The sequence below is a fragment of the Sciurus vulgaris genome, assembly GCF_902686455.1.
Source record: "Sciurus vulgaris genome assembly, chromosome: 6".
NCBI classification, from domain to species: Eukaryota; Metazoa; Chordata; class Mammalia; order Rodentia; family Sciuridae; genus Sciurus; species Sciurus vulgaris.
The window spans coordinates 49,184,064-49,210,636 of NC_136466.1; the positions used below are offsets into that span (position 1 = coordinate 49,184,064).

A 26,573-nucleotide genomic window follows, 5' to 3' on the forward strand; every position below is an offset into this window, starting at 1 on the left:
CATATTGCAAATACTAGTGACTTATGATGAACCACCTGCAAATGGGATGAGTTGTTACTATTAACTATATGTTTGAATGTATTAAATAAGATATTTGGATAACAAATTGTGTAATATTTTTGTTTCAGCCTTTTCTACCACCTTCCCAAAGTAAAGCTGAATATGATTCAGAGGAGAGTTTGGAAAGTGACGATGATGATGATAATGATGATGTTTTAGCTTCAGATTTTCATCTCCAAGAGCATTCTAATTCAAATTCATATAGGTATGGAATATTACATTTTAATCTTTTTTTTTAATCATCCTGGCTTGTGTAATATTTTTGAAAATAATACATGTGCAATTAGTAGCTTCATAAATTAGTACACACACACATTTCTATAGTTGTTCTTGAAATTGTTACCTTGCCTTCCTTCATCAGAATTTGTCAGTTAAACTTTTTTTTTCTTTTTGAACCAGCAATTAAACCCAGAGATGCTTTATTACTGAGCCACATCCCCCACCCTTTTAAATTTTTTTTTTTTAAATTTTGAATCAGGGTCTTGCTAAGTTGCTGAGGCTGGCTTTGAACTTTCATTCCTTCTACCCAGACTCAAACCACTGGGATTACAGGCATGTACCACCATACCCAGTGTCAGTTAACTTTTGATTTTACATGAGTAGACCATCTATAATTTTTATCGTTCCTCACAAATCTTCTCACATTATCCTTTGCTTTTTGGTTCCTAAATTCCACAATTTCAGCCTCGAAAATCGATTGTCTCTTCAGCAAAATGTTAGTACTATGTCATTAAAGTACTGTCTTAAAAAGTTTTCCATATATTATAAAAATCATAACTGTTCAAAATACTCATTCCTACCTCCAGTTGTTGTATTATTCCTACATTCATGAGTAGATAGTGTACTATCTTGTATGTTGATGTGTTGCTTACATCTAAAGGTATATATAATTTATAAAGACAAAATATGTTAATACAAATTTATGAAAAGGAGTAAGTATATTAGGGACAATTAAATATTTATTGAAAAATTATTTTGACATATTACTTAACTGGTATATTGGATTTGTTTTTCTGTTAAGTTTACTTTTTCAATATGAAAAACATTTGCATGATTCTGAAGTCAATGTATAACTCAAAAAGAAAAAAACAACCCAATTAAATAATGGCCAAAGGATTTGAATAAACATGTCTCCGAAGAATGATCAATAAACACATGAAAAGATGCTGTAATCACTAGGAAAATGCAAATTAAACATGTAGTGGGATGCCATCTGGTACCCATAAGGATGGCTAATACAAAAAATATCCAAAGAATGATGACAGAAATGGGGAGAAATTAGAACCTTTGTTTCCTTCTGGTGGGAATATAAAATACTTCATTCGCTTTCGAAAATGGTATAATGATTCCTCAAAAAATTAAAAATAGAATTACACATGACCCAGCAATTCCATTTCTGAGTATGTACTCAAAAGAATTGAAAGTAGGCACTGAAACAGATTTTTGTATGTCCATGTTTGTAGCAGTAGTATTCATAGTAACCAGTGGGTAGAAACAATCCAAGTGTTTCTTGGCAGATGAATGAATAAGCAAAATGTGATATTGTACATACATTGGAAAATTATTCAGCCTTATAAAGGAAGGAAATTCTAACAAATGCTACAGCATAATGTCTTAAGGACATTAGGCTAAATGAAATACACCAGTCACAAAACTGGTAAATAGTGTGTGATCCTACCTATGTGATTTTCTTAGAATAGTCTAATGCATAGAGACTGGCAGTTGGAGGTTGTCGCGGCCTGGACAATAAGTAGTTGTTGTTGAACTATGAAGTTTCAATTTTGCAATAACAAAAGAGTTCTAGAGATGGATGCTGGTCAAGGTCGAATAACTATGTGAATATACTTACTGCTGTTGAACTATACACTTAAAGATGGTTAAAATGGTAAATGTTACATTATATGTAATTTACCACAAAAATTATTTAAAAGCAAATACTTAAGAAATAAGTGTGTTCCACTTAAAATTAAAGAGAAACTGAACATTTCTTTCATAAAAAATCAAATGAGAAATCTCGTATTTTAAAAATTCTTCCTTTTGCCCTCTACAGATAACCTCTTTTGTTAGTTTTCATTTGACAGGTTTTTAAAGTTTCTGATTCATCCTTCCATTTGCAAAAATAAACAAATAAATCTGTATAATTTTATCTCCCTTGCTTTCTTACACAGATTATGTAGCACACCATATCTAATGTTCTAAAACTTCCTTGTTCCTTCGTGGAGTTCTCTCCTTATTAACACTTAGAGATTCTTATTTATTCTTTTTTATGGTTACCCTAAAATTCCATACTTCAAAACTGCAGTTATTTAGCCAATACAATTTGATTATTCTTACTCCTCTGCTATAGTAGATAATCCTGATATAACTGCATGTATTATATTATTTTGTTTTTGTGGGGGTACACCTTCAAGGTAGATTGCTAATAGTGAAGTTGCTGGTCAAATGTTGTACTCTAAATCCCTACATAAATCCTTAATGGATCCATTTTTGCTTTGTTTTTAGTTGGTCATTGATGCGATTGGCAATGGTGCAGTTGGTGCTTAATAATTTGAAGACATTCTATCCCTTTGCAGGTCATGATCTTGCAGGTAATAAACATTTTAATATAAACCAATGGTGCCATTGCTTTGGTTTACTATTCTGTATACTTTTTAAATAGTGGAGAAAAGCTTAAAGACTTCCTATTGTTAAAAATTTGTTTGTTTGTTTAACTAAACCAGCCATCAATAAATGCGCCTGTCATGTAATTAGGTGCTTGAGGAGGGCAGTGTCCAAGAAATCAGAAGCATTGAACCTGATATGATTAACTATAATGAGACTATATTATAGCTATCTAAATGTTGGAGGATTTAGTAATGGTAAACATGCAGAAACTAAGCAAACATAAAACTCATAATTGTTAACAACAAAGGAGGTAATGCTTGAATAGGAAAGAAAGGGGTATGATAGTATACCAAATGTTTCAGCTGTGAAAAGTGTTTTCATTTATATATACTCTTTATATATATGAAATACAAGTGGTTATAAGATATGTAAGTATTTTATATTATTTATGTATGAAAATATTAAAATACAGAATTAACCAAATTTTTATGCGACTATATAGTTATGATGAAAGGAGGAAAAGATTATTCTCATAATCTTTAGCAACAAATGAGTAGATCATTTACAAAATTAAAAATTATGAACAGTTTATATGCTCGTTATGTAGATATGGGGAGGTAAATAACAGAAATAGTTATAAAATAAAATGGGATCAGGATTCAGGAATATGGAAGGGTAAAAAAAAGCACTGAGTTTCTTCTCAAGTATTATTTAGCATTTTTGTATTATTCATTTTCTAAACAAATCTTTAAGTTATATGTCATACAGAACTGATTCAAAGGTTTTAAAGCAGTTAATTTTTCTCCCACACATATTTTCCTAATCTTCAGATACATTTTTCATGTAAAAAAGTCAGGGACAGTAAAAATCAAAATACTTGTACAGATTTATAATGTTGTTTTCTCAACCTTCCACATTTTCATGCCCACTTATCACATGCTGAAATGTGTATTAATAGCTTAATTCAGTCTTTCCTACAATTGAATATAGCATTTTACTGCAGAAGGCAAATGTAGGTCATTTATATTTTCCCTTTTTAGAACTTCCAGTTAGTTCACCTCTTTGTCATGCGGTTCTAAAAACTCTTCAATGTTGGGAACAAGTTCTTCTTCGACGGCTTGAAATCCATGGTGGACCTCCTCAAAACTATATCTCAAGTCATACCTCTGAAGAGAGTCTGTCTGCTGGTCCTGCTATTCTGCGCCACAAAGCTTTACTGGAACCTACAAACACTCCTTTCAAGTAAGTTTTCCTATAGATATTGTTTTAAATAGGAGTTTTACTAAATCAGAATGTTGTCAGGTAGTATTTAGAGAAAAAATATTTAAGGTCTGTGTTTTATTTTCTGTTCTAGGCTCATGTCAGTGTCTTTCTGTAATGCCTGTGGTAGTTCAGAGGTTTGCAAACTTTTCTCACAAAGGTCCAGATAGTAAATATTTTAGATTTTTGAGATGTGCTAGTCACAGTTACTTAACTCTGCCATTGTAGAATAAAATCAGCCATCTTATACCATACATAAATATGTATTGGTTTGGCTGTGGTCCAGTAAATTTTTTTTTTTAAATGGGACAGGCTAGTTTTGGCCTTTGAGCCATAGTATGTTGATACCTACTTTAGAGCAGCACTCTTGAAAAGAACCAGTCATCACCTGTTTTACTGTCCATGAGATGAGAAAGTTAAGCCAAAAGGTAAATCAATTCAGTGCCTGTTTTATCTAGAAAGTCTTACTACAAAAGTACAGTTCACTGTAGTAAACAGTGCGCTTACTGGTTTAATGTTGTGGATAGCTTATGCTCTTGCAAAAGCTCTTATTACTGATCAATAAAAAAGAGTATGCGGTTGGGTATGTGTCCTCTGACAACACTTTCAGTAGCTGTGCTTCTAGTTCTCTTCTAGTAATCGTACCTATTTTTGTTATATCTTGTGTCCCTAGATTTGGGTTCAGCAAACTGTGCCCAACCCTTCTTCCTAAATTTAGCCCTCCTGCTTTTTAAAAATAAAGTGTTATTGATCACAGCCATACCATTGTCAGTTGTGTATTATAGGTTGTGTATTCCTTATCCAAGATGCTTGGGGTCAGAAGTATTTCAGATTTTAGAATTTTTTGGAATTTGGAATGTTTACATAGACTTCACCATTGAACATCCCTAACTCAAAATTCAAAACTTACACTGTCAACAACTAAAAAGTTTCAGATTTCAGAACATTTTGTATTTTGAAGCATTTCAAATTAGAGGTGTTCAACCTGAACAACTTTCCCACTACAGTGACAGAGTTGAGTGGTTGTGATAGAAACCATATGACACACAAAGCCTAAAACATTTACTGTCTGATGGTTGACTGGTTGGTCACAGTGGTACACACCTGGTAATTTCAGCAACTTGGAAGACTGAGGCAGGAGGATTGCAAGTTCTAGGCCAGCCTCAGCAATTTAGTGAGGCGCTAATAAAGTGAGGCCTTCTCTCAAAATAAAAATAAAAAACACTGGGGTTGAAGCTCAGTGACAAAGTGACCCTAGGTTCAATCCCCAGTACCAAAAAAAAAAAAAAAAAGAAAAAGAAAAAGTAAACTCGCTGGATGCTTCCTACATCATATGGTGTGATTCTAGTTAACTTATTATAATAAACATTCATATAACACCAAGGAAGTCAGTTATTCAGAAATATCTGAAGGCCTTAATTAAATTTACTGTCTCTGTGTAGATCCAAACATCATCTGGCATTATCTGTGAAGAGGCTTTGGCAGTATTTGGTGAAACAAGAAGAAATTCAAGAAACCTTTATCAGAAATATATTCACAAAGAAACGATGTCTAAATGAGGTCTGTAGAAGTTAAAACCTCTTTACTATTTTATTACAGAAATCTTTCATATTATCATGAAAAGTGAGATACATTTTATAGTTTTTCTAAAACCCGTTTTTATATTAAAAATGTGCAACTAATGCTTAGTCAAGTGATTCAAAAGGAGAGGAGCAGTATTTTCATCAATCACTTTAATTTATAGTAATTAATTTGGATATATTTGGGGCATTCTTTTTCCTAGTGGATATTTAAGATTGTGTTGTCTCTTGTTTATTGTGTTACAATGATCACTTAATTAAAAAACATAGTAGAAATTTCCTAGGATTTTCATGTGGTGGTTAAGGCTCTGTTACAAGTTTAATTGAAACTTGATTTGTCTACTGAAAACATTTTAAATATGTATTATTCTGTGGATATGCTTAAATGAAATTTTACAAACTCAACTTATAATTATACTGTAATTGGTTGATTATACTTTGATATTATCATCATAATGGTTATTTTTTTGTCATTTAGTTCAGTGCTACTAAAAAGTACCAGTCTGATAATACGGGGAACTTGCATCTGAATGTAAATGAACATCTTGCTTCCTTCATTGAGAAAGTTTCGCTACTAAAAAATATCAGGTGAACTAAATAGTAGACATAGTTATGTAGTTGATTCTTTATCTCCCCTGAACCAGTAGCAAAGAGTTCAAAACTGCCGGGTGTGGTGGTGCACACCTGTGATCCCAGCTACTTGGGAGGCTGAGGCAGGAGAATCGCAAGTTCAAGACCAGCCTCGGCAACTTGGCAAGTCCCTAACCAACGAAGTGAGACCCTGTTTCGAAATAAAAAATAAATAAAAAAGACCAGGATTGTAGCTCAGTGGTAAAGCGCCCCTGGGTTTAGTCCCCCTTCCTCCACCCTTACTGTCCAAAAAAAAAGTCTAAAACTGGCAGCTGGTCTATAGACCACATTTTGAGTAGCACTGAACTAGTCTGAAAGTAAGCTTTTACAGTTTTTAAAATGGAAGGAAAAAATTTAGGCAATGGAATATGACTTTATAATAGACAAGTAAGCAAAAAGCAAGATGACATCAAACCTTAAATAAGAGGAAAATCACATATATTTTGTTGTCTTTCAATTTAAGTACTAATTCACAGGAGGCAGCTGTAGGTGCTTTTATTTATTATTTGCCTAATTTTGCAAACACATTCAAATTGACCATGCCATGAAACAGAATATTATATAATATTCTTGCTGACTTAGAAGACTTTTAATATGAAATCTAGGGAAACATTTTATTTTGTTATTTTTGTTTATTTTGTTAATTTAACCTTATTTGAAATGTCTTAGATGTTTAGTGTGTAAGTTACCATTAAGACAATTCAAGAAAATGCTTGGATAAATAAAATTAACTAGAGAGGAGTATAAGACTAAGTTGTTTATTGGAAAGATAATGTTTTATTTTAAATTTATCTTTTTCTCAAATAATGTATTACAAATATTTACAGCATTCTGATGTGGTGCATCATTTTGTATAAAGTCATATTTGCTTACTACTTTCTCTAGTGCACTTTTTAATATGAATATGTAAATTTCTATTGTCTAATTGATTCAGGAATAGAATCATTAAGGGACACTAGATTAGTGTATAACCAAGCCAGAATGCATAAGAATAGCAGGTAATGAATACAGCTACACATTTTTAAATTTCTTTCTTATTTCGTTTCTAGTTTTCTTTGGAGTGTCATTATTACCTTAAGAAAAATTTAAAATTACTTTTATTGCAATTATTTTAATAAAATCATGAACATAGTGTTGAACTAACAGCTTTGTAACTGTCAGTAAGCTAAATATTTTCTCTGAAGTTTAGGTTCTTTATCTACAAAATGATCGTTTCACTCTGTACTTCGCAATGTTTTTGATCAATAGATTTAACTGGCCCAGTCATTGGTAGTTATGAGAAATTTGTTGTTGCCTTAATCTTCTCTGGAAAGTTGACTAGCCTGTTTTTGGTATTTACAAATTTACACTCCATCTCTTAATTTCATAAAATAGTAGTTACATTAAAATTACTGTGACTTTTTAACTACTTAGAAGATAAATATATGACAGGCCCTATGTTTTGGTTGCAAGATGATGGGGAATATTTTGAGACTGCTGCTGGTTGTTTTTTTTTTTTTTTATTCCTTTATGTGCTGCTTTATCTGACCTTATTTCTTCATCTGACCTTAAAGTCCTGATGTATCCTGAGATCTTTTCTTTTTCCTATATAATGTAGTTTACTAGTGCATGCGTTTTAAAAATAGAATATCTTCCCTATTTGTTCTTATTTGGAAATTAAGTACAGATGACTGCAAATAGACTGAGCCATTCCCTACAAAAAATTGGGACTTGATAGCTGTCATCTTTGTTCCACTCCTTTTTTCTGTTTTCTTTCATTTTGTGAGAATTAAAGTTTTGAACCCTTTTTTTTTTTTTTTAACATGCTAATACCCCCTTTTAAAAAGGGGGTTGCACCTTCAAGCAACTTACTGACTCTTTCTGGCGAAATCAGTAGGAGAGAATTAGAAAGGTAAAACTGAAATTTCCTAACCAGAAGGATTTCCCAAGAGGTCATATTTTATGGAAATAAGACATAGTGGTATCTATAAAAAACAGTTTGATTTTTTAGGTGATAGTACTGTAGAACTAGTAGTTCAGAATTTTTAAATATAAAGTACTTCAGAATCAATTTTGCTTTGATATCAGCGTTTGAAAAGTGAGTAAAAATTTTTATGCAGTAGGATAAAATTTTTAGTGGTGGTTAATGAGTTGTGAGCTATTAAGTTTTCCTGCTCTTATCAATGCACTTTCACACATACTTTTTTTAAGGGTATATGAAATTTAAGAATAACAATGCAGATCCATGTCCTTTCCTAAGTAAATTGGTTAAAAATATAATTTTTAAAAATATCCCCAGTATTTTGCATGTTACATCTCATCTTTACTTTGTCATGTGATTATTCTTTCTTAATGAAGTCATTAGAGGACAACAATGAAACCATCAAAAATTCTATGATGGAGGAGCCAAACTTCAATAAGGTACAAATATCATTCAACTGAAATTAGAAATTGCATTCTTAACCAGAAGAACAAAATATTTGCATTTTAGTTTTTAACTGGACTTTGTTCCCAATGGAATGAAAGTATTGTTCCCTTAAATTATTCTTTCATTTTAGCAAGTCATAAAAATGCTTTTTCTTTTGTTAAGCAAGAGAATGCAATTTTAAAGGAAGTTGAATGTATCCTATTTTGGCTACAGATTTTTCTGAGTACATACAAATGAAGTTCTTAATAAATGTAAATTACTCTAGCAGTTGTAAAAGCATAGTAGGATTGTGCCATTTTTCAAGTACCTATTTTTGAAATTAAAATTTCTCTCCCAGGATATTAATTTCTAAAAATATAGCAAATACTATTATATAGCACTTATTTTAGAGATAGGAATAACATATAGCACAATGCTGTATGTTATGTACATAGTAAGTACTCATAGTACTTAAGAACCAAAGCAGAACAGATGAGAATTTATATAATCATGAAATTTTCCCAGATGTTCTGGAATTGCATGTACAAATATGACATCATTAGGTTGATATATGACTTGTTTTTCATATTCTGTTTGATTTACTAATAATTAGATAACCCTAGCAGAGTGATTTTTAGGGGAAAAAAATTCTCAAAAGATTTTTTGAAGTCTACTAATTCTATCTTTTTTTTTCTTTTTCAAAGAAATCTCAAAGTAGAAGAAATCTTTTTATACAGTTAATAAAACTTAGTTGATATAAATGTATATCATAACTAGAACTTTAGCAGAATATATGTGATTCATACTTTAAAATTTTCTGATGTTTTTTCTTTGCTTGGGTAATTGTTATTATTCCCTGTACATTATCAAGAATTCTTATCCAAAGATTTTCCTTTTGATCCTGTTCATAAAATGTTGTATTTCTAAAGTTATCTCCATACTGCATCTAAATGCAATCATTCTCTTTGGTCAACATCATAATCATTTTGAAAGCCAGCATTTTTAAGCCCTTTGCTATACCTTTTTAAAAAACATACTTATTAGGTAAGTGTGATTTAAACTAACTGCATATATTTAAAGTGTAAAACTTTTTCAATTTTGGATTATGTACATATTTGTGAAGCTATTACCACCATCAAGATGATGCATTTGTCCACCCCCCCAACTTTAATCCCTCCCTGTTTTTTCCCTCTCCCCTGTACTTTTCCCCAAACAACTAGAGATCTGATTCCTGACATTATAAATTAATTTGCATTTTCTGGTATTTTATGTAAATGGAATCATATATCATTTTTTGCTTTTACCTTTCAATAAACGTAATTATTTTGAGATTTCTCCATGTCTTGGTAGGTGTCAATAGTTCATTCTTTTTTATTGCTGATATGCATGCATTACATTGTATGAACATGCATGAGTTTATCTGTTTACCTGTTCAACAGTTGAGCTGATTCCATTTTGGGACTATCTTATTAAAGCCTGCTTTGAAAATTCCTGCTTAAGGCTGATTTATGACATAGGTTTTTGTTTCTGTTATGTAAATAAATGCCTAGATGTAGAATGACTGGATCATATGGTAGGTGTGGCTATATCATTTTACACTCTTCTCATCAGCATTTGAAATTTTAGTTACTTCACATTCTTAGTGATACTTTGTATAGTAAACTTTTTAATTTTATCCATTCTAGTGTAATGATAGTTCATCGTGGTTTCAATTTGTAGTCTCTTTATTCTCTTTACAATGTCTTTTGTTGAAGACATTATCCTTTCATCCACTGAATTGCCTTTTCAAAAATCAGTGACACGAATGTGTAGGTCTGTTTCTGGACTCTGCTTTGGTCCATCTATCTGTTTTTCATCTTCATGCTAGTTGCACACTTACTCGTTACTGTAGCTTTATAATCTTGATGTTAAAATTGCTCTTGGATATATCCTTCTTCAAAGCAAGGTAACTAGCTTTCTTGCTTATTTGCTTGCTTTTCTTTATCCCACTGACTAGAACTTCCAGTCCAATATCGAATAAAAATATTGAGAACAGACTTGTTTCTGATATATTAGAAGAAAGCATTTAGTTTTTCTTTTTATTAGTACCAGGGATTGAACCCAGGGGTGCTTAACCACAGAGCCACATCTCCATCCCTTTTTTAACATTTTTATTTAGAGACAGGGTCTCTCTGAGTAGCTTAGGGCCTTGCTAAGTTACTGAGACTGGCTTTGAACTTGCAATCCTCCTGCCTCAGCCTCCTGAGCTTCTGGGATTACAGGTATGCACCACAATGCCCTGCTAGCGTTAGCTTTTTCAATATGGATTACCTGTAGGTTTGTTGTAGTTGCCCGTATAAGCTTGGGGAATTTTCTTTGTATTCTTAGCTTGCTGAGAGTTTTTTAATAACAAAAAATATTTTACTAAAACATAAGATTTACAGAAGATTCCAGACAAGTCATACAGAATTGTCGCAAACTTTTTGTTGAAGGGAGATCTATAGTTGACAGCAAAGTCACAATCTTTTTAGTGGGGGTTGTGATATTTGTTTAGTGTCAATTTGAACAAGCATTCTCATTCATCTATAGGATCTTAAAGTAAACACTCCGCAGCAAACCCTGAAAACTACCTTTGTTCACTATGCTTTATACTGAATACACCGTGCTTTATACTTTATCTTCACACACTGTGCTTTATTCATTTCCCCCATGACCAGGGAATGAATAAAAGCTGAGGTCCACTGCTTTTAAACCTTTCCCAACAATCCAGATTCTAGCATCTGCTTCTGCTTTATACAACACTGAATTGAGAAAAAATATAGATTCGATAATGCGTATTTAATCACCAAAGGACTGAAGATGTCCTAACTTTTATTCTGTAATGTTTCTAAGACTGAATGTCCATTAATTGCAACAAAAAATGAATGTGACTTTATAGAACAGGAGTGATGCTCTTTCGATGGTGTGCTTTTGATAATCAGATTGATTTAAATACCATTCGTGACAGACATCCTAGTCCATGCTTTAGGTATTTCTGTGGCTTGGACTTGGTTGGTCTCTCACTGCTGTGCTACATCATTTGCTAATGGATTATCTGAATTAGGAACACTTAACAAAGCTGAGTCAATAGCAGAATTATGGGAATCTGTGGTGCTGTGGACCACTTGACTTTCAGAATACATAAACATATTCTTCCTGACCTGTCTACATTAAGAAAATAAACTTTGGTCATGAAATGTACTTTAGGTTCCTTCTTTGAGTATTTTTCTGGAAGGAATAATTAAAGTCCCTCTCTCAAAGTTGGAATCCTGGAGGCCAGCAGTGACCACAAGGAAATAACAGGTATTACCTTTATCTGGTTCTGCTTTGATGCCAGGAAGCAGTTCTACCAGCCAATGCTGGCTCTCCTTGATGATTTTTCCAGGCATCTTTTCAAATTCTAAATCAGCCCACTGGTCTTTTCTCCCCATTTAATCAGGAAGGGATGGTGGATTTTGTTAAATGGTTTGTTTTTTGGATATTTTTTCTTGTTTTGCTATTGAGATGACCATATGGCTTTTTTCTTGTTAGTCTGTTGGTGTGGCTAAATAAATTTATGGAGTTTTTTTTGTTTTGTTTTGTTTTGTTTTAATGTTAAACTAGTCTTTCACCAGGCACGGTGACTCACGCTTGTAAACCCAGAGGCTTTGGGAGGCTGAAGCAGGAGGATCTTGAATTCAAAGCCAGCCTCAGCAAAAGTGAGGCCCTAAGCAACTCAGTAAGACTCAATAAAATACAAAATAAGGGCAGATGATGTGGCTCAGTAGCCAAGTGCCCCTGATTTCAATCCCTGATACTTAAAAAAAAAAAAAAAAAAAACTAGTCTTCATTCAGGGGCCCACTTTGGCCTACTTGGCCATTATGTGTTATCCCATTTATATGTTGTCAGTTTTTATTTGTTCAAATTTTAAGAATTTTTGCACCTATATTCATGAAGGATTTTGGTTTATAGTTTTCTTTTACATTTTTTGCTTTGTGTTGATATTAGATTTATCTTAGCCTTTCATAGAATGGATTGGCAAGGATTCTTCTAAATTTTTGGAAGAATTTATATAGATACAGTAGTATTATTTCTGAAGTGTTTGGTAGAATCTTTGAATTTTTTAATTGTAAATTCAAATTCTCTTAACAGATATAGGGCAATTCAGATTATCTATTTCTTATCTATTGGGATAAACCACCATTTATACTGTCCTCTAATTCAATCCACCATCACTCCCACTAACTTAAGCCACTGTAATTAGCAGCTTCTTCATTGACTTTCTGGCAGCCATTCTCACACCTTTTATGTTTTAGCTCACACCAATCAGAATTTTCAAACTCTTCCAGTGGTTTCTCATCCCTCTCTAGTATCTGAACTCTTTATTATAGTTTTTAAATCCCTGCATGAGCTGAACCCTTCTTCTTTTTCCAGTCTTATCTCCTACCCTGCTTAGTCACACTCAAATTTAGTGTGCCTAAGACCCTTGAGATGCTAGGCACCGTTGTTTTGCCCCATGGTTATGTGGTTCTAAATAGGCATCTGACATAGGGTTTAGAATCTTTGTATTTAAAAAATCACCTCATTTCATTCTTCTGCAGGTCATTTAGACACCATTTTACTGAGAAACATTGTTTTTAGATAATAGAGAACAAGAATATATTTCTACATTGAGAAAGTTTTTGACATTTATATCTGCTTGAGTTTTCCTTCTGCACTTGGAAAAAGCTCCCCAGGTGAAACCAATATGCTCCCCTCAATCCAATAATTGCCAGCAAATAGTAGATCCCTTTGTGCTGTGGAAATATCTCTCTGCCTCCAGTTTCTTCAAAACCTAATAGTACAAACAGTGTATTTTAGATACCAAGCAAATGAATGGGTAAGTTGGGATTTTTGTTTAAAAATTACAGAATTTGACTTGTCCATTCTTGCTGGGCCAGAGGTAAGACTCCTTAGAAGACAAGTTGACTCTCAAGCCAGAATGTTCAGCAAACATTGAAATATTTTTGTTTATAAGCAAATTATATTTTAGATTAAACTATATTTGACATATTAACAACTAAGGACTATGATTTTCTTTTCATAGTGGTATTTTGATTTGGTTATTGTCTAAATCTCTTTTAGCTCTGCAATTGAACAATCATCTTAGTTGCCATTTAAAAAAATATTTCCAACCCTATGAGTTCTGTGGTCAGCAGGTAGGCATTAGTGGTATTCTTATCTAAATTATGCAGGAAATAAATTTGTTATATGCTAATTACAAATTAATGTTTTCTGCATTTTATAGTGAGCTGTGAAACATTTTATAATTCATTTAAAAGATTGAAGGTTAGTGAAGATAAAATAAAATGAAGTAATAACCAACATTAAGCAATGTTTCAAACTCTTAATAATTACTTCCTCATTCCAACTTCTATTTATTTTAGTAAATGTTGGTTTTATATAGTTTCTTCTCTGAATTTAAAGATGTTATGTACACCTTCTCTAGATATTTGCCCCTTGTATAAACCACATTGAATTATGGTTTACTTAGCTTGGAGGAGCTACCATGCCTTTGGGATTTCAGGGTTTTTTCCTGTATAAATTGAAAATTATTTAGACCAGAAATCAGTAAACTATAGTAGTTGCCTGGTCAAACCCAACATGGTTTTGTATAACCCATGAGCTAAGAATGGTCTTTAAATTTTTGAAATATTGTTTGGGAAAAAAAGAAAAATATGCAACAGTAACCATTTGTGGTCCACACAACCTGTAATATTACCATCTGACCATTTCATACATGTAAAATACTATTAAACAATTACAGTACTAAGAAACTTGGTAAATAAATCTCAATTCAGTGATTAAAATGTTTGGTCCTTTAAAGTTAATTCATTGTAGCTTGGGAGGATATCAGTTAATGAAGTTGTGTATTGTATCAACTACCTTTTTGTATGTGAAAAAAACAAGTTTGAAAAACTTCAAATTCCTCTTGTCCAGTAAATTTTATTGTAGGGATAATTTACATATATTATAGCACCTTTCGAATTGAAATATCTAAACAATTTGTGCAAGTACCAAGTGCTAGATTGGTATACTATTTGGTCTGTTCTTAAAGTCATATTTTATTTTCTTCCCTCTAGATAGAAGCAGATTTGGGATATCCTGGAGGTAAAGCAAGAATTATTCATAAGGAATCTGATATCATTACTGCCTTTGCTGTTAATAAAGTAAGGATGGAGATTTTTTTCTTTTCTTTAACTTAAAATTCATAGTTGAAGAATATTGTGTTTTGTAAGTTTAGTGTTTGTATTTCTCTTTTCCAAAACTACTTTACACTCCTTAAATTATAATCTGAATAAGTTTTATTTTATAAAATGATTATATTATTTGGTAATGTTATTTTATTATGTAATTGGGAAATATAACTGATAGTGTTTTCATTACTATACAGAGAAAGATATCAAGTATTTATATATGCATTAACTTTAGAACTTATGTGAGATTATAGCAACTATCCCAAAGAAAATGTTTTCTATATTCCTTAAGAGTATGTTAAATATAATTCTTAATATTTGATTAAATTTTAGCCTATTTGTGACTCATAAGTTCTCTCATTTTGATTTACACTACCAATAGTTTCCCATTCAGTATGTTTTCTTTAGACTTAACATTCTCCTTAGAGATGTTTTTAAGCTCCAGTAGTAAAGGTAGCCTTAGATATGAGTCCAGTGTTTAAATTTGTCTTAATTATTTCCCCCTTCTATCTCTCTTTGTTGCCTTACTGAGTAGTTTTGAGTTACTTCTTTTGTTTCCTTTTCATTAATTTAAAGGATAGATGTTATCTTTTTTCTTGTATTCCTAAAGGATACTTAAAGAAAGCATATGTGTGTGTAAAAGTGCGTGTGTGTGTGTTCATATATTCCTAATTTGCAAAAATTTTGTGTAATTTAGATGTGTGTCCTGTAGATTTATTCATTTAGAAATTCTTACACCATTAGTTCCTCATCTTCTCATGCTGTCTCTCTGATTTCTCCTAGACAATTCCTTTATCATTCTCTTATTTCCCTGTACCTTTCAGCTCATTTTCTTTGCAAAGTTGAACAATGATTAACTCTGTTTGAAGCAGGGAAATTTGGAATTAGACCCTTTGTCAAGCAGTTCTTACATCGTAGTATCTTTATCACCTGGTATACATATGTCAAATACAAAATTTTTGCCTATACCTTACTCATCTTCCTTCCCCTGAAGAAATTTTTATTTTAAATAGTCTATCTTATACAACTAACTTGCTTTATTTCTCTTTGGGGGATGCATATAAATAACTAGTAATGAATAGTAGTCATTCACCTATTTAAAGTCTGCCATTCACTTGTATGAGTATACTTGTTTAATTATTCTCCAGATTTGATACTTTACTCCTTGTTAAGTTTTAACTGAAAAATAATACATTTTGCTTTATATTTCATCTTTTAAAAATATCATTGAGATTGAACTTTTTCCCATTTGTTTAGTTGGGACCTCTATCAAGAATTGTAAAGGTTCTGAGATTTGACCGTATATGCAAGCTAACAAGTTAATTTCACAGTTTAATGGATACTGTACTGTTTGAAGACCCAGGATTCCTGAATCACAGACAAAAGACTGTTCATTTCTAACAACAGGAACAGTAGTCAGAATATAATCATTTTCACACTGGTTCTCTGAGCTACAATTTTCACAAAGAAACAAAACAGAGAACCATATAGAAACAGTACCTGCAAATGCAATAGGTCATGTTACAGAAGAGGATCATTCAGGTTAGTGAATCCAGGTCTTTTCTAATGGACAGTAAGCATACCTGACATTTTTTCTGGAAGGAGAAAACTATCACTGTATAAACATCCCGGGAATGATCCTGCCAGAAAAAAGGGGCAAGTCAGTGATTCACAAGACATTCAAGGAGAGTCATCTCCAATAGTCTAGTTATCCTTTTTTTAAGAATTTTTTCTTATTAAAGTATTAGCATTTCACATAATATTAATAGAAATTATTTTCTCTTTGCTGTCAGTATCTTTCTGTTTTCTCTTTGAGATGTGTTTATTTTTTTGTAGTGCTGCTGATCAAACCTAGAGCTGAGCTCATGCTAGGCAACTGCTCTACTAGCTGAACTATGTCCCCAACCTGAAAGGTGCATTTTTAATTCATAGATCTTTAAAAATTTTACATAATTTAATCTAACCAACTTTTCATTTGTGATTTCTTCTGGAATACTTTTTCCTCTATTTTCCCTTCTCTGTACTTTTCTCTATGATAATCTTTCCTACTTATGTTTTTCTTACCTAAGATTGAAAGGTTTTAGGAGACATTGTTGGTATTTTATTTGACTAATTAACCATTGTGTCTGTAGTTTCTTATCTCCTCCACTTTTCTCTAGCTTTCAGGGATTCTGTCTTCTTCAAGAGATCCTCCCACATTAGCCTCAGCCTCTCAAATAGCTGGGACTACAGTGTATGCCACTAAACCTGGTCTCTTCATGTTTTTGAGTTGTGCAAACTTTAAGGAGATAAGCATTGTAGCAGACTAGAGAGAGTGCCAGGAGAACAAATAAAGTGATACATGTACTGCCACTTATAGTTGACTTTCTGTGGGATATACTGGATTCCTAGAACATAAACATATCTCCAAGTTCAAGCTTATGATTATTTCACTAAAAGTTTAATTGGTTAAATAAGCTTAAAGTATTATTTTTAGAGATTATTTTCAGAAGTAGCCAATATACCCATTGTGCTTTCTTATTTAAAAATTACCATATGATTTATTTTTCAGGCAAATAGAAATTGCATAGCAATTGCTTCCAGCCATGATGTTCAAGAACTGGATGTTTCTGGAATTCTGGCTACACAGATCTATACTTGGGTAGATGATGATGTAGAATTGGAAACCAAAGGGTACCCTTATACTTTGTTTTTATTCAGTAATGTTATATAATATGAGGGACTATTTTAAAGGATTATTACTAAAGTATAAGCAGAGTAGAGCCTGTTATGGTAAAGAGTAAATAATGGGTGGCAGAAGCTTCAAAAATAAAAAGAAGAGTTAGGAGAAAGAGTAAGTAAAGGGAATGGAAGTTGTTTGGGTATGAAAGTTATTGTGAGTAAGAGTCATAGAAAATTAATTTTAAAGGGAAATAGTCAAAATATTAGAGGTCTTAGGTGCATAAAAAAGAAATAAGGAACTATGGGTTGTTTATTCTGGTTGACATTCCTTTATAGATCAGAAGATTTCTTGGTTATACATGCACGTGATGATTTAACAGCTGTTCAGGGTACGACGCCATATACACATAGCAATCCTGGCACTCCAATCAACATGCCATGGCTTGGTAGTACACAGACTGGCAGAGGAGCATCTGTGGTATGTAAAGTTAAAGATATTTAGGTTTCGTGTAGCTCTACCATTTTTCCCTTTTGGTTAATGGATTAAAAAAAGATTATTAAAAAAACTTCTTAAGTTTTTAGTTAAGTCTTACATGCTAGAATTGTAGAATTTTTAAAATTTTTTTAGTTATAGATGGGCACAATAACAATACCTTTATTTTGTTTGTTTGTTTTTATGTGGTGCTGAGAATCAGACTCAGTGTTTCCACATGCCAGGCAAGCACTGATCTACTGAGCCATAACCTCAGCCTCTAGAATTGTAAATTTTAATGGTGAAAAAAAATGTTTTCACTTGAAAATGTATCAAAAATTGTTTCAAAAGTATGCTTTGTTTCAAAACCAAAGAAGTAAATTTCAATTAATATTTTTTTTTGAAACCTAATAGTCCAGAGCAGGCTTAAACAAGGTATGGCCCATAGCATAGATTAAAACTTTCCCATAGTCTATATTTAAATAACAACAGCACTAAGAGCAGTTTTTGTTTTGTTTGTTTTGTTTTGTTTTGTTTTGTTTTGTTTTGAGGTGCTTGGGCCTTATACATGCTAGACAAGTGCTCTAACCCAGGCTATATTCCTGACCCTAAATTTTTCAGTGGGTCTAAAAAAAAAGTCATGGCATTGTGTGGTATGTAAAAATTTGTTGAAATTCTATTTTAGTGTACATTTATAAATAAAATTTTATAGGAAAACAGTCAGAATCCTTTATATATATTTTTTCTATGAATGCCTTCATGGTACAGTGGCAGTACTAAATGTCAGCACCAGAAACTAAATTCTCATAAAACTTAATACATTTATTGTCCAGTAAGAATGGTTTGCCAACCCTGATCTAGAAAATATTTAATAGTACCAACTAAAAATGGTCCATAGTTTGACTTTACTTTTTTTTTTGACTTTTCTTAATTCAGAGACAAATATATCTTTTCTCAAACAAAAACAATAATTTTTTTAAAAAATATTAACCAAAATGTGACATAAAAATGAATGGACACAAATTTTTCTGTAGAGAAGGGGGAATCTATTGAACCCTGATCACCTAAGAGTTGGTCTATATTTATACCTTCAAGATTTTCATTTATTGATACTTAAGGTGTAGGAATTGATCCACAGAATCAAGGAAACCCACATATTGTTTCAGTGACTTTCAAAGTGGCAGGGTTTTTTGTTTTTGTTTTTAAATTTTATAAGTCCTGTAAAATATTTTCCCTAACCCCCGCCAAAAAAAAAGTCTTTTATAATTAGTATGGGTAATTGTTGAAGGAAAAGCTTATCATTTTAATAATACTTTTTAATATTTGGCACTTAATGCAGTTTATAGCTAATATAACCATATAATTCTTTGAGTTATTTCTTGTAGCTGTTTTGCTCCTTAGTCATTCTTTAGATAAAATTTGAGTTCTAAAAAAAGTTCAAGTATTTGAATTTGTCACTCTGTTAAATTTGTGGTAGAGCTTGATTTAAAACTGTACTCCTCTTAGTTTAGTGATTTCAGGAGTCAGTGTTTTATGGATTAAATTGAATTTGAAAGGCAATTTAGTAATTATCCGAATGAAATAACCTGGTTAATATAGTTAGATTCTTTCAGTTAGCAGATATGTTTAAATTTGTGAAATTTACTTAGTGTTTTAAAGGCAATTTTAAAGAGAATATACAGAAGATATGCATAGAAATATAGAAATAATAGGGATTTTTTGTTTGTTTGTTTGTTTGTTTGTTTGTTTTCCCTGACTCCAGCCTCAGAGAATACAATATGGTTTCTTTAACAGCTTTCTTACTGGTCTCTTATGCCCTGTTCTATACAGAGCAACAGATGTTTCTAAAACATCATTCAGATTGTTACTCCCCTCTAAAAATTTCAGATTTTCCTTAACAACTTTAAAAGAACAAATCATTAACATGGTCTCTAAGGCATTATAAGATTTAACCCCTGCCTGTCTCTGTAGCCTTGTCTCCCTTCTCCACTTGATTTTTCTTGTTCTGTTTACATTGGCTTCTGTTTCAAACTCATCAGTCTTACTGCCACATCAGAACTTCTGCCTTGTCTTCTGCTTAACATGCTCTTTTCCTCTACCATTCAGATCTCGACTCATTTTCCTGGAGATTTACCTCACATTACTAGTAAAGACATCTGTCCCTTGTCACTGTATCCCCAATCATCTTACACATTATCTAATTTTATCATCTTTATAAAGGTACTTATTAATTGTTGCAATCAGCAATTCATCATTATTTAGGTATCTTTTTGTACCCTCTGGTATGTAAGCTCTTTTAGAGCTTGGATTCTTCCTGCCTTGTAGATTGATGATCTCTAAGAATAGTTGGAAATACTGTCAGTGAATAGAAAAATTTGTTTATACTCATTTTAAAGAAATTATCTTTGAAATTTCTCTTATGATTGAATTTTCTTTCTGTCTACATCTTAGAAAGACAGCTTTCTAGTTTTGGTTATTGTAATTTGTGAACATAAATATTGGGATTGTCCCATCCACTTTTCAAGAGAGCAAGGCCAATAGAATAAGGTTGTTCTCTTTTATATGAATTTTCCTTAGTAGTTAATGATTTTTTTTTCTTATAATGTTCAACGTATGCTTTCAGAAAAAAATTTTAATTTGTGTTTGTGTCTTTAGTCAAAAACAAAAAGATGAAAAAAAAGAACAGGAACTTTTAGGCATATTTAAGGGCATGGAATTTAAATTTGAGATTGACTGACAAATACTAATACAAAAAGCGTACTTGTTATGACCAGCTTCTGCTATTTTAGAGTATAACTGCATACCTCTATATGTTCTAGTTTTTCTGTCCCTCACCAGTTCTGCTGGCCTAGTCTCTTTTCTCCCTACCTGCTCCTCACCTTCTATACAAATTTTAAGCTAACTGAACAATTTAATAACCCAGAGCACAATAGCAACAAAATCTGAGACTGATACTAAAACTTAGGTTAACATATAACTACCATAGTTATGATGCTATATAAGTAGGAAATAGTCTATAAATTTAAATTTTCCCTTTAATTGTGTGTGTATTTTTTACTCTTATTTGATAGACTAGTTGAATCATCCAAAGCATGATTTTAAAATGAGTTAATAGCTAGTGTGATTGCACATGCCTTAATCCCAACATCTGGGAAGGCTGAGGCAGGAGGATTCCAAGTTTGAGGCTAACCGCAGCAACTTCGCTAGGCCTTAGCAACTTATTGAGACCCTGTCTCAAAATAAAAATTAAAACAGGGCTGGGGATATGGGGGGATATGGCTCAGTGTTTAAGCATCTCTGGGTTCAATATCTGGTACCAAAAATAAATAAAAAATAAAATGAGTTAATTGTCTCAAACTATCAAAGTTTTTTTGAATTTGTTTATCATTTTGTTTTCACATGCTCTGTCTTTTTAACTTTATGCTATTCATGATTATTCCAATAAATTTAGTACAATCAGACAAGAATTGGCAGGACAGCAACACTGTTAAATTTTTTAATATTTATCTTTTTTTTTCATTTGTTAATGAACCTTTTTTTTTTTTCCCCAGTATTGGGGATCGAACCCAGGGCCTTGTGCTTGCAAGGCAAGCACTCTACCCACTGAGCTGTATCCCCAGCCCTTATTCATTTATTTATAAGTGATGCTGAGAATTGAATCCAGTACCTCACACATGCGAGGCAAGCTCTCTACCACTGAGCCACAACCTCAGCCCCTTGATATTAATATTAATATTGTTAATTGTTTAGTATGCTTCTTATTCATAATGGAACTTGTCACATAAAAATAAAGTTATTTGAATTTCAAGTCACAATGTAAATTATTTTACTTTTTAAAAATTTTATTTATTCTCACTTTTGTGGTGTTGGGGATTGAAACCAGGGCTGCACACATGCTAGGCAAGAGCTCTATCACTGAGCCACATTCCCATCTCTATAATTGAAATGTTTAATCCTTTTTATTGAAACTATAAAATAATTCTTCTTTTTTACCAGATGATTAAGAAAGCCATTAATAATGTCAGAAGAATGACTTCTCATCCAACTCTTCCTTACTGTAAGTTGACAATAATTAGCAATGATTTGTTCTTATTTTTATATCTAGTTTTAGCAATTTTTAATTATAAGAAATTCATGGGAAACTTTAAGTTTCAATTGAAAGACATTTTTATTCTACTTTGATGGAGAATGTTTGCTAGTAAATATAATCTTCCCTTCAAAATTGGATAAAAACAGAAAAAGGTATTTTACTGAATTAAATAGAGAAGGCTACCTTAGTGCAGTAAATTGTAACATTTTGGCTGCATATTTCTAAATTAGGACATCTTATCTCTTTAAATATTTTTGGGTTCATTAGTGTTATAGCTGATAATTATTGTTTTAATAGGATTAGTGTCATCTTTCATTACACAGACTTTCACTAGACCTTGGTCATTTATTGCATGATTATAATCAGTTTGTAATTTATTAATTTTTGTCAGTTTGTCTTTTATCAGACACATTTATGGTAAGTATAGAAAATGGTTATTCGTTAACTCATACTGTAAGGCAGGATATACATATATGTATGTGTTTATGTACATATATATTTTTTTTTTCAGTTTTTCTTCCTAGATATCTCCAGAGTTTCTCTTTCATTAGCCAAGAACGTAAATTTATGGGGAACTTTTTGGAGGTATTAACTGGTGGATTGGAATTAATACTCATATTGTTATGGGAGTATTCCAAGTTTTTAAAGTATGATTTTTATGTCATAAATCAAGTTCTCCTACCGTATAGTAACAAGAGTAGGATATGTCAATTAAGAAGTATTCATGTGGGGCTGGGGTTTTGCTCAGTGGTAAAGCACTTGCCTAGTATGTGAGTTACTAGGGTTCGATCCTTAACACCACATAAAAATAAATACAATAAAGATTAAAAAAATTTTAAAACCCCTATTGACTAAAAGCCTATCATGCTTATTTTTCTAAAAAAAGATGTATTCCTGTACCTTCAATTTAATAACCTATAAAAATTTGTACCAACTTTTCTTATAGGAGATATTACAATAACATACAATTGGCAAAATCAGTGTTATTTTCTGATAAATTACCATAAAGTACTATAAACATCTGTTATCAAAATTCTATATTTTTCCCCAAAAAAGGATTAAGAGGATCATATATAATGAAGAGAATAATTTCTGATACATACACTAGAGATGTACTTTAAAAGATTAGTCTGTTGTTCCTACATTGCATTTTTTCAACATTAGAGGTATATATATATTTTTATCCACAGTTTACTAATGTGATCTAAAAATCAGTCATGAAGCCTAAAGGGTGAGGAGTCAGAATGTATTTTATATAGAGAGCTTAAATAATAATATTTCCACAACAAGGAATATTTGCCATTGCTTAAAAGTACTCTCTGCACTTTTAAGTGTAAAACTGTGTAAGTTTCCTGAAATACTGAAATACAACTCTTTTAATACCAGTGGGGTGTCTTTTAATTCATTTCAATTAATGATACTATTTACTTGGAGTTAGAATCAGATTCCATCAGTGAAGGACTTAGTCCAACAAGGCCGCCCTCAATTACAGATACCAGTCATAAGTATTGGGGTTTTGCCTATATTTTTCACATACTGGCTATAAGTCCAAGGTCCTATGACTCCTTCCTTGGGTTTGATTAATTTGCCTTAACAATTCATAGACCTCAAGGAAACACTTCATTTACATTTGCTAATTTATTATTGCATTAGTTAGGTTTTTATTGCTGTGACCAAAATGCCTAACAAGAACAACTTAGAGGAAAAAAATTTTATTTTGGCTCTTGGTTCCAGAGGTTCAGTCCATGGTGGGCCAATTCCATTACTCTGACCTAAGGTGAGGCATGACATTATGGCAGAAGGCACAGTGAAAGCTACTCAGCTCATGGTAACTGGGAAACAGAAAGAAAAAGAGGAAGAGGCTGCAGGGAGCATACCTCCAGTGACCCACCTCCTCAGACCATCTCCCACCTGCCTACAGTTATTGTCTAGTTAGTCAAAGTAGGATGGACTGATTATGTTATAGTTCTCTTAATCTAGTCATTTCACCTCTGAATATTTCTGCATTAACACAGGAGCTTTTGGTAGACACCTCAAATCCAAACCATAGCATTTGGCCCCTGGCCCCAAAAATCTCATGTTCATCTCACAGTGCAAAATGCATTTAGTCCATCTCCAAGAGTTCCTGTAGTTCCAACATTGCCTCAAAAGTCTAATTCTAAATTCTCATCTGAGATTCAAGGTAAATTCTGAGTCCCTTTAAAAATTACAAGCAAGTTACATATATGCAGTATACAATGTCAGAGAGTAAACATTCCCATTCCAAAAGGGAGGCATGGGAGCATACACAGAAGGAAGGGGGCAAAAGCAAGACCAAAACCCACCCAGGCAAACAGGTCTGGCAATTCTGCATATAGCATGTAGGGCACATGGCAGTGACATATTCTGTGCACAGGGCTTGGACAGACCTGCCCTTTTGTCTTTGCCATTTTCAGGGCACATGGGCTGTCTTTTAGACTGGCTGTCTGTGCAGTCAGCAGCTTTTCTCATTAGACAGTTCACATTACTGGCATCTCTTAGTTCAGGGGTCTCCATTCCAGCTTTGACTTTACTTTCATAGCTTCATGTATCACACTCTTTGGGGCAGCTGCAGGGACAGACTCTGCTATACTTTGCCTGGCTTCCCACTGCCTTTGAAATCCAATGGAAGCCTCCATTGTTCCCTTAACTTTAGTGTCCTACATTCCTGCAGAACCAACACCATGTAAATGATGCCAAGGTCTGTCTCTGGCTTGAGAAGCTGTAACTGGGTCCTCTGGAAAGCAGAGCATGGGCAGCTAAACATCAAACAATTCCCTAGGACCCTGAGTGTAAGCAGGTTGTTCCCTGAATCTCTTCTCAAAGGAGTTTTTCCTTTTACACCCTTGAGCCTGCAGTGAGTGTGGTCTTGCAAATTCCTAAGTTGCCCTCAAACCATTTTTCTTTTTGTGTCTGTATAAAGTCCTTAACTTCTCTGTAGTTGCTACAGTCTCTTTAACTCTCACACCTTTCTTAACCCAAGTTTTCATGCACTTTTCTGGACAAACTGAAAGTTTTAAAAATCCTTGGGCTCTTCTTTCTGCTTCTGATTCTCAAAGTAAACCTAGCTGAAAGTTGCAGCAAAATCCATGCTACTGCCTTAATACTGTGCTGCCTTGATTATTTCTTCTACTAGATCAGACTATCACCTTTAAATTTGACCTCACCTAAAGTCTCAAGACAAGGGCAAAATCTGGACAAGTTCTTTGCCAGAATATAACACAGACAGCCTCTAATTCAATTCCCAATAGAATACTCATTGAAACCTCAGAAGTATAATCTTTATTATCTGCATTCTTATCAACATTCTTTCCTGAGCTTCCACCAGAATGACCCATTATGCTGTTAACAACAGTCTAAGGTTTCTCCAACTTGCATCTTCAAACATATCCAAACTCCTCCTGCAAACCAGTTCCAAAGGTTTCTGAACCATGTGATTAGATTAGGCACAGCAACTTTCCCCTCTTGATACAAATTTCTATATTAGTTTGGTTTTCGTCACTGTGACCAGAATACCTCAGAAGAAAAATTTAGAGGAGGAAAAATTTATTTTGGCTCACAGGTTCAGAGGTTCAGTCCATAATGGGCCAACTCCACTGCTCTAGGCCCAAGGTAAGTAGTGACGACATGGCAGAAGGGCACAGTGGAGGAAACCTATATAGCTCATGGATACCAAAAGGCAGAGAAGGAGGAAGGGGACACTGGAAAGATGAACCCTTCCAGGGCATACCCTTAGTAACCCACCTCCTCCAGCCATGTCCCACCTGCCAACAGTTACTACCCAGTTTGTCCATTCAAACTAGAATGGACTGATTATATTATACATCTCATAATCTAGTTATTTCACTTCTGAATATTCCTACATTAACTCAGGATCATTTGGGGGACACCTCTTATCCAAATCATAATGATTATTAAAAGGGTATTATTATAAAGTTTATTAATGAACAGGTACATACAGCAAGGTATAGGAGAGTCCTGAGGAACCTCTGTTCCTCTGGAGTTGGGGATAGAAGGTACCACCTTCCCCGCATTTGGATATTCACTAACCAAGTAGCTCATCAGGTCTTGTTCAGGAGTTTTTATAGAGTTTAATCTTCATATAAGGACCACAGCTTATCACTCTACAGCTATCTCCATTTTTACCAAAGATAATTAAGACCAATTTATTTGCAAAATAAGCCTAGTGTCATTAAACTTGACCTGTTTGTTTATGTTAGTACAGCAAGAATAGACTGATCACATATGCTTTTTTTTTTTTAAGTCTACTTTGCTGGAAAACTAACAGAATCTCAGGGCTGGAGGCATAGCTTAAAGGTTGAGCCCTTGCTTAGCTCTTAGCCTTCAGTTGTATACATTTTGGTGAGTCCCTCTCTTCTCAAGGTCCCAAATATCCTGGGATTCCTACCCCAGAAGTGATAGTCCTTAGTTATCTGTAAGGTAACTGTATCAGTGAGCTATGTACTAAGCCTGTGTGTGCATGTGTGTTTGTGGTTTCAAATTGCTTTAAAACTGTGTAATCATCTGATTCTTTACAATGTCAGTAGTCAAAGCCTTGGTCATATAACAAATGTTTCC

At 33.0% G+C, this 26,573-nt stretch overlaps 1 protein-coding gene across 5 annotated transcripts in view; it reads left to right on the forward strand.

The window, feature by feature from the left end:
• The window catches only part of DMXL1 (Dmx like 1), a 183,729-nt gene that overhangs the window by 130,152 nt on the left and 27,004 nt on the right, over positions 1-26,573 (forward strand). For 3 of the 5 annotated variants that reach the window (XM_079145658.1, XM_079145660.1, XM_079145661.1), the window contains 9 exons: positions 129-265; positions 2,563-2,648; positions 3,705-3,906; positions 5,367-5,484; positions 8,472-8,534; positions 14,641-14,727; positions 17,306-17,427; positions 17,752-17,893; positions 21,884-21,944. In XM_079145658.1, the coding sequence (XP_079001784.1) occupies positions 129-265; positions 2,563-2,648; positions 3,705-3,906; positions 5,367-5,484; positions 8,472-8,534; positions 14,641-14,727; positions 17,306-17,427; positions 17,752-17,893; positions 21,884-21,944 (1,018 nt within the window). Of the gene's footprint in view, positions 1-128; positions 266-2,562; positions 2,649-3,704; positions 3,907-5,366; positions 5,485-8,471; positions 8,535-13,642; positions 13,670-14,640; positions 14,728-17,305; positions 17,428-17,751; positions 17,894-21,883; positions 21,945-26,573 lie in introns of those variants that run through there. The other 2 variants (XM_079145659.1, XM_079145662.1) reach the window with 2 other exon arrangements.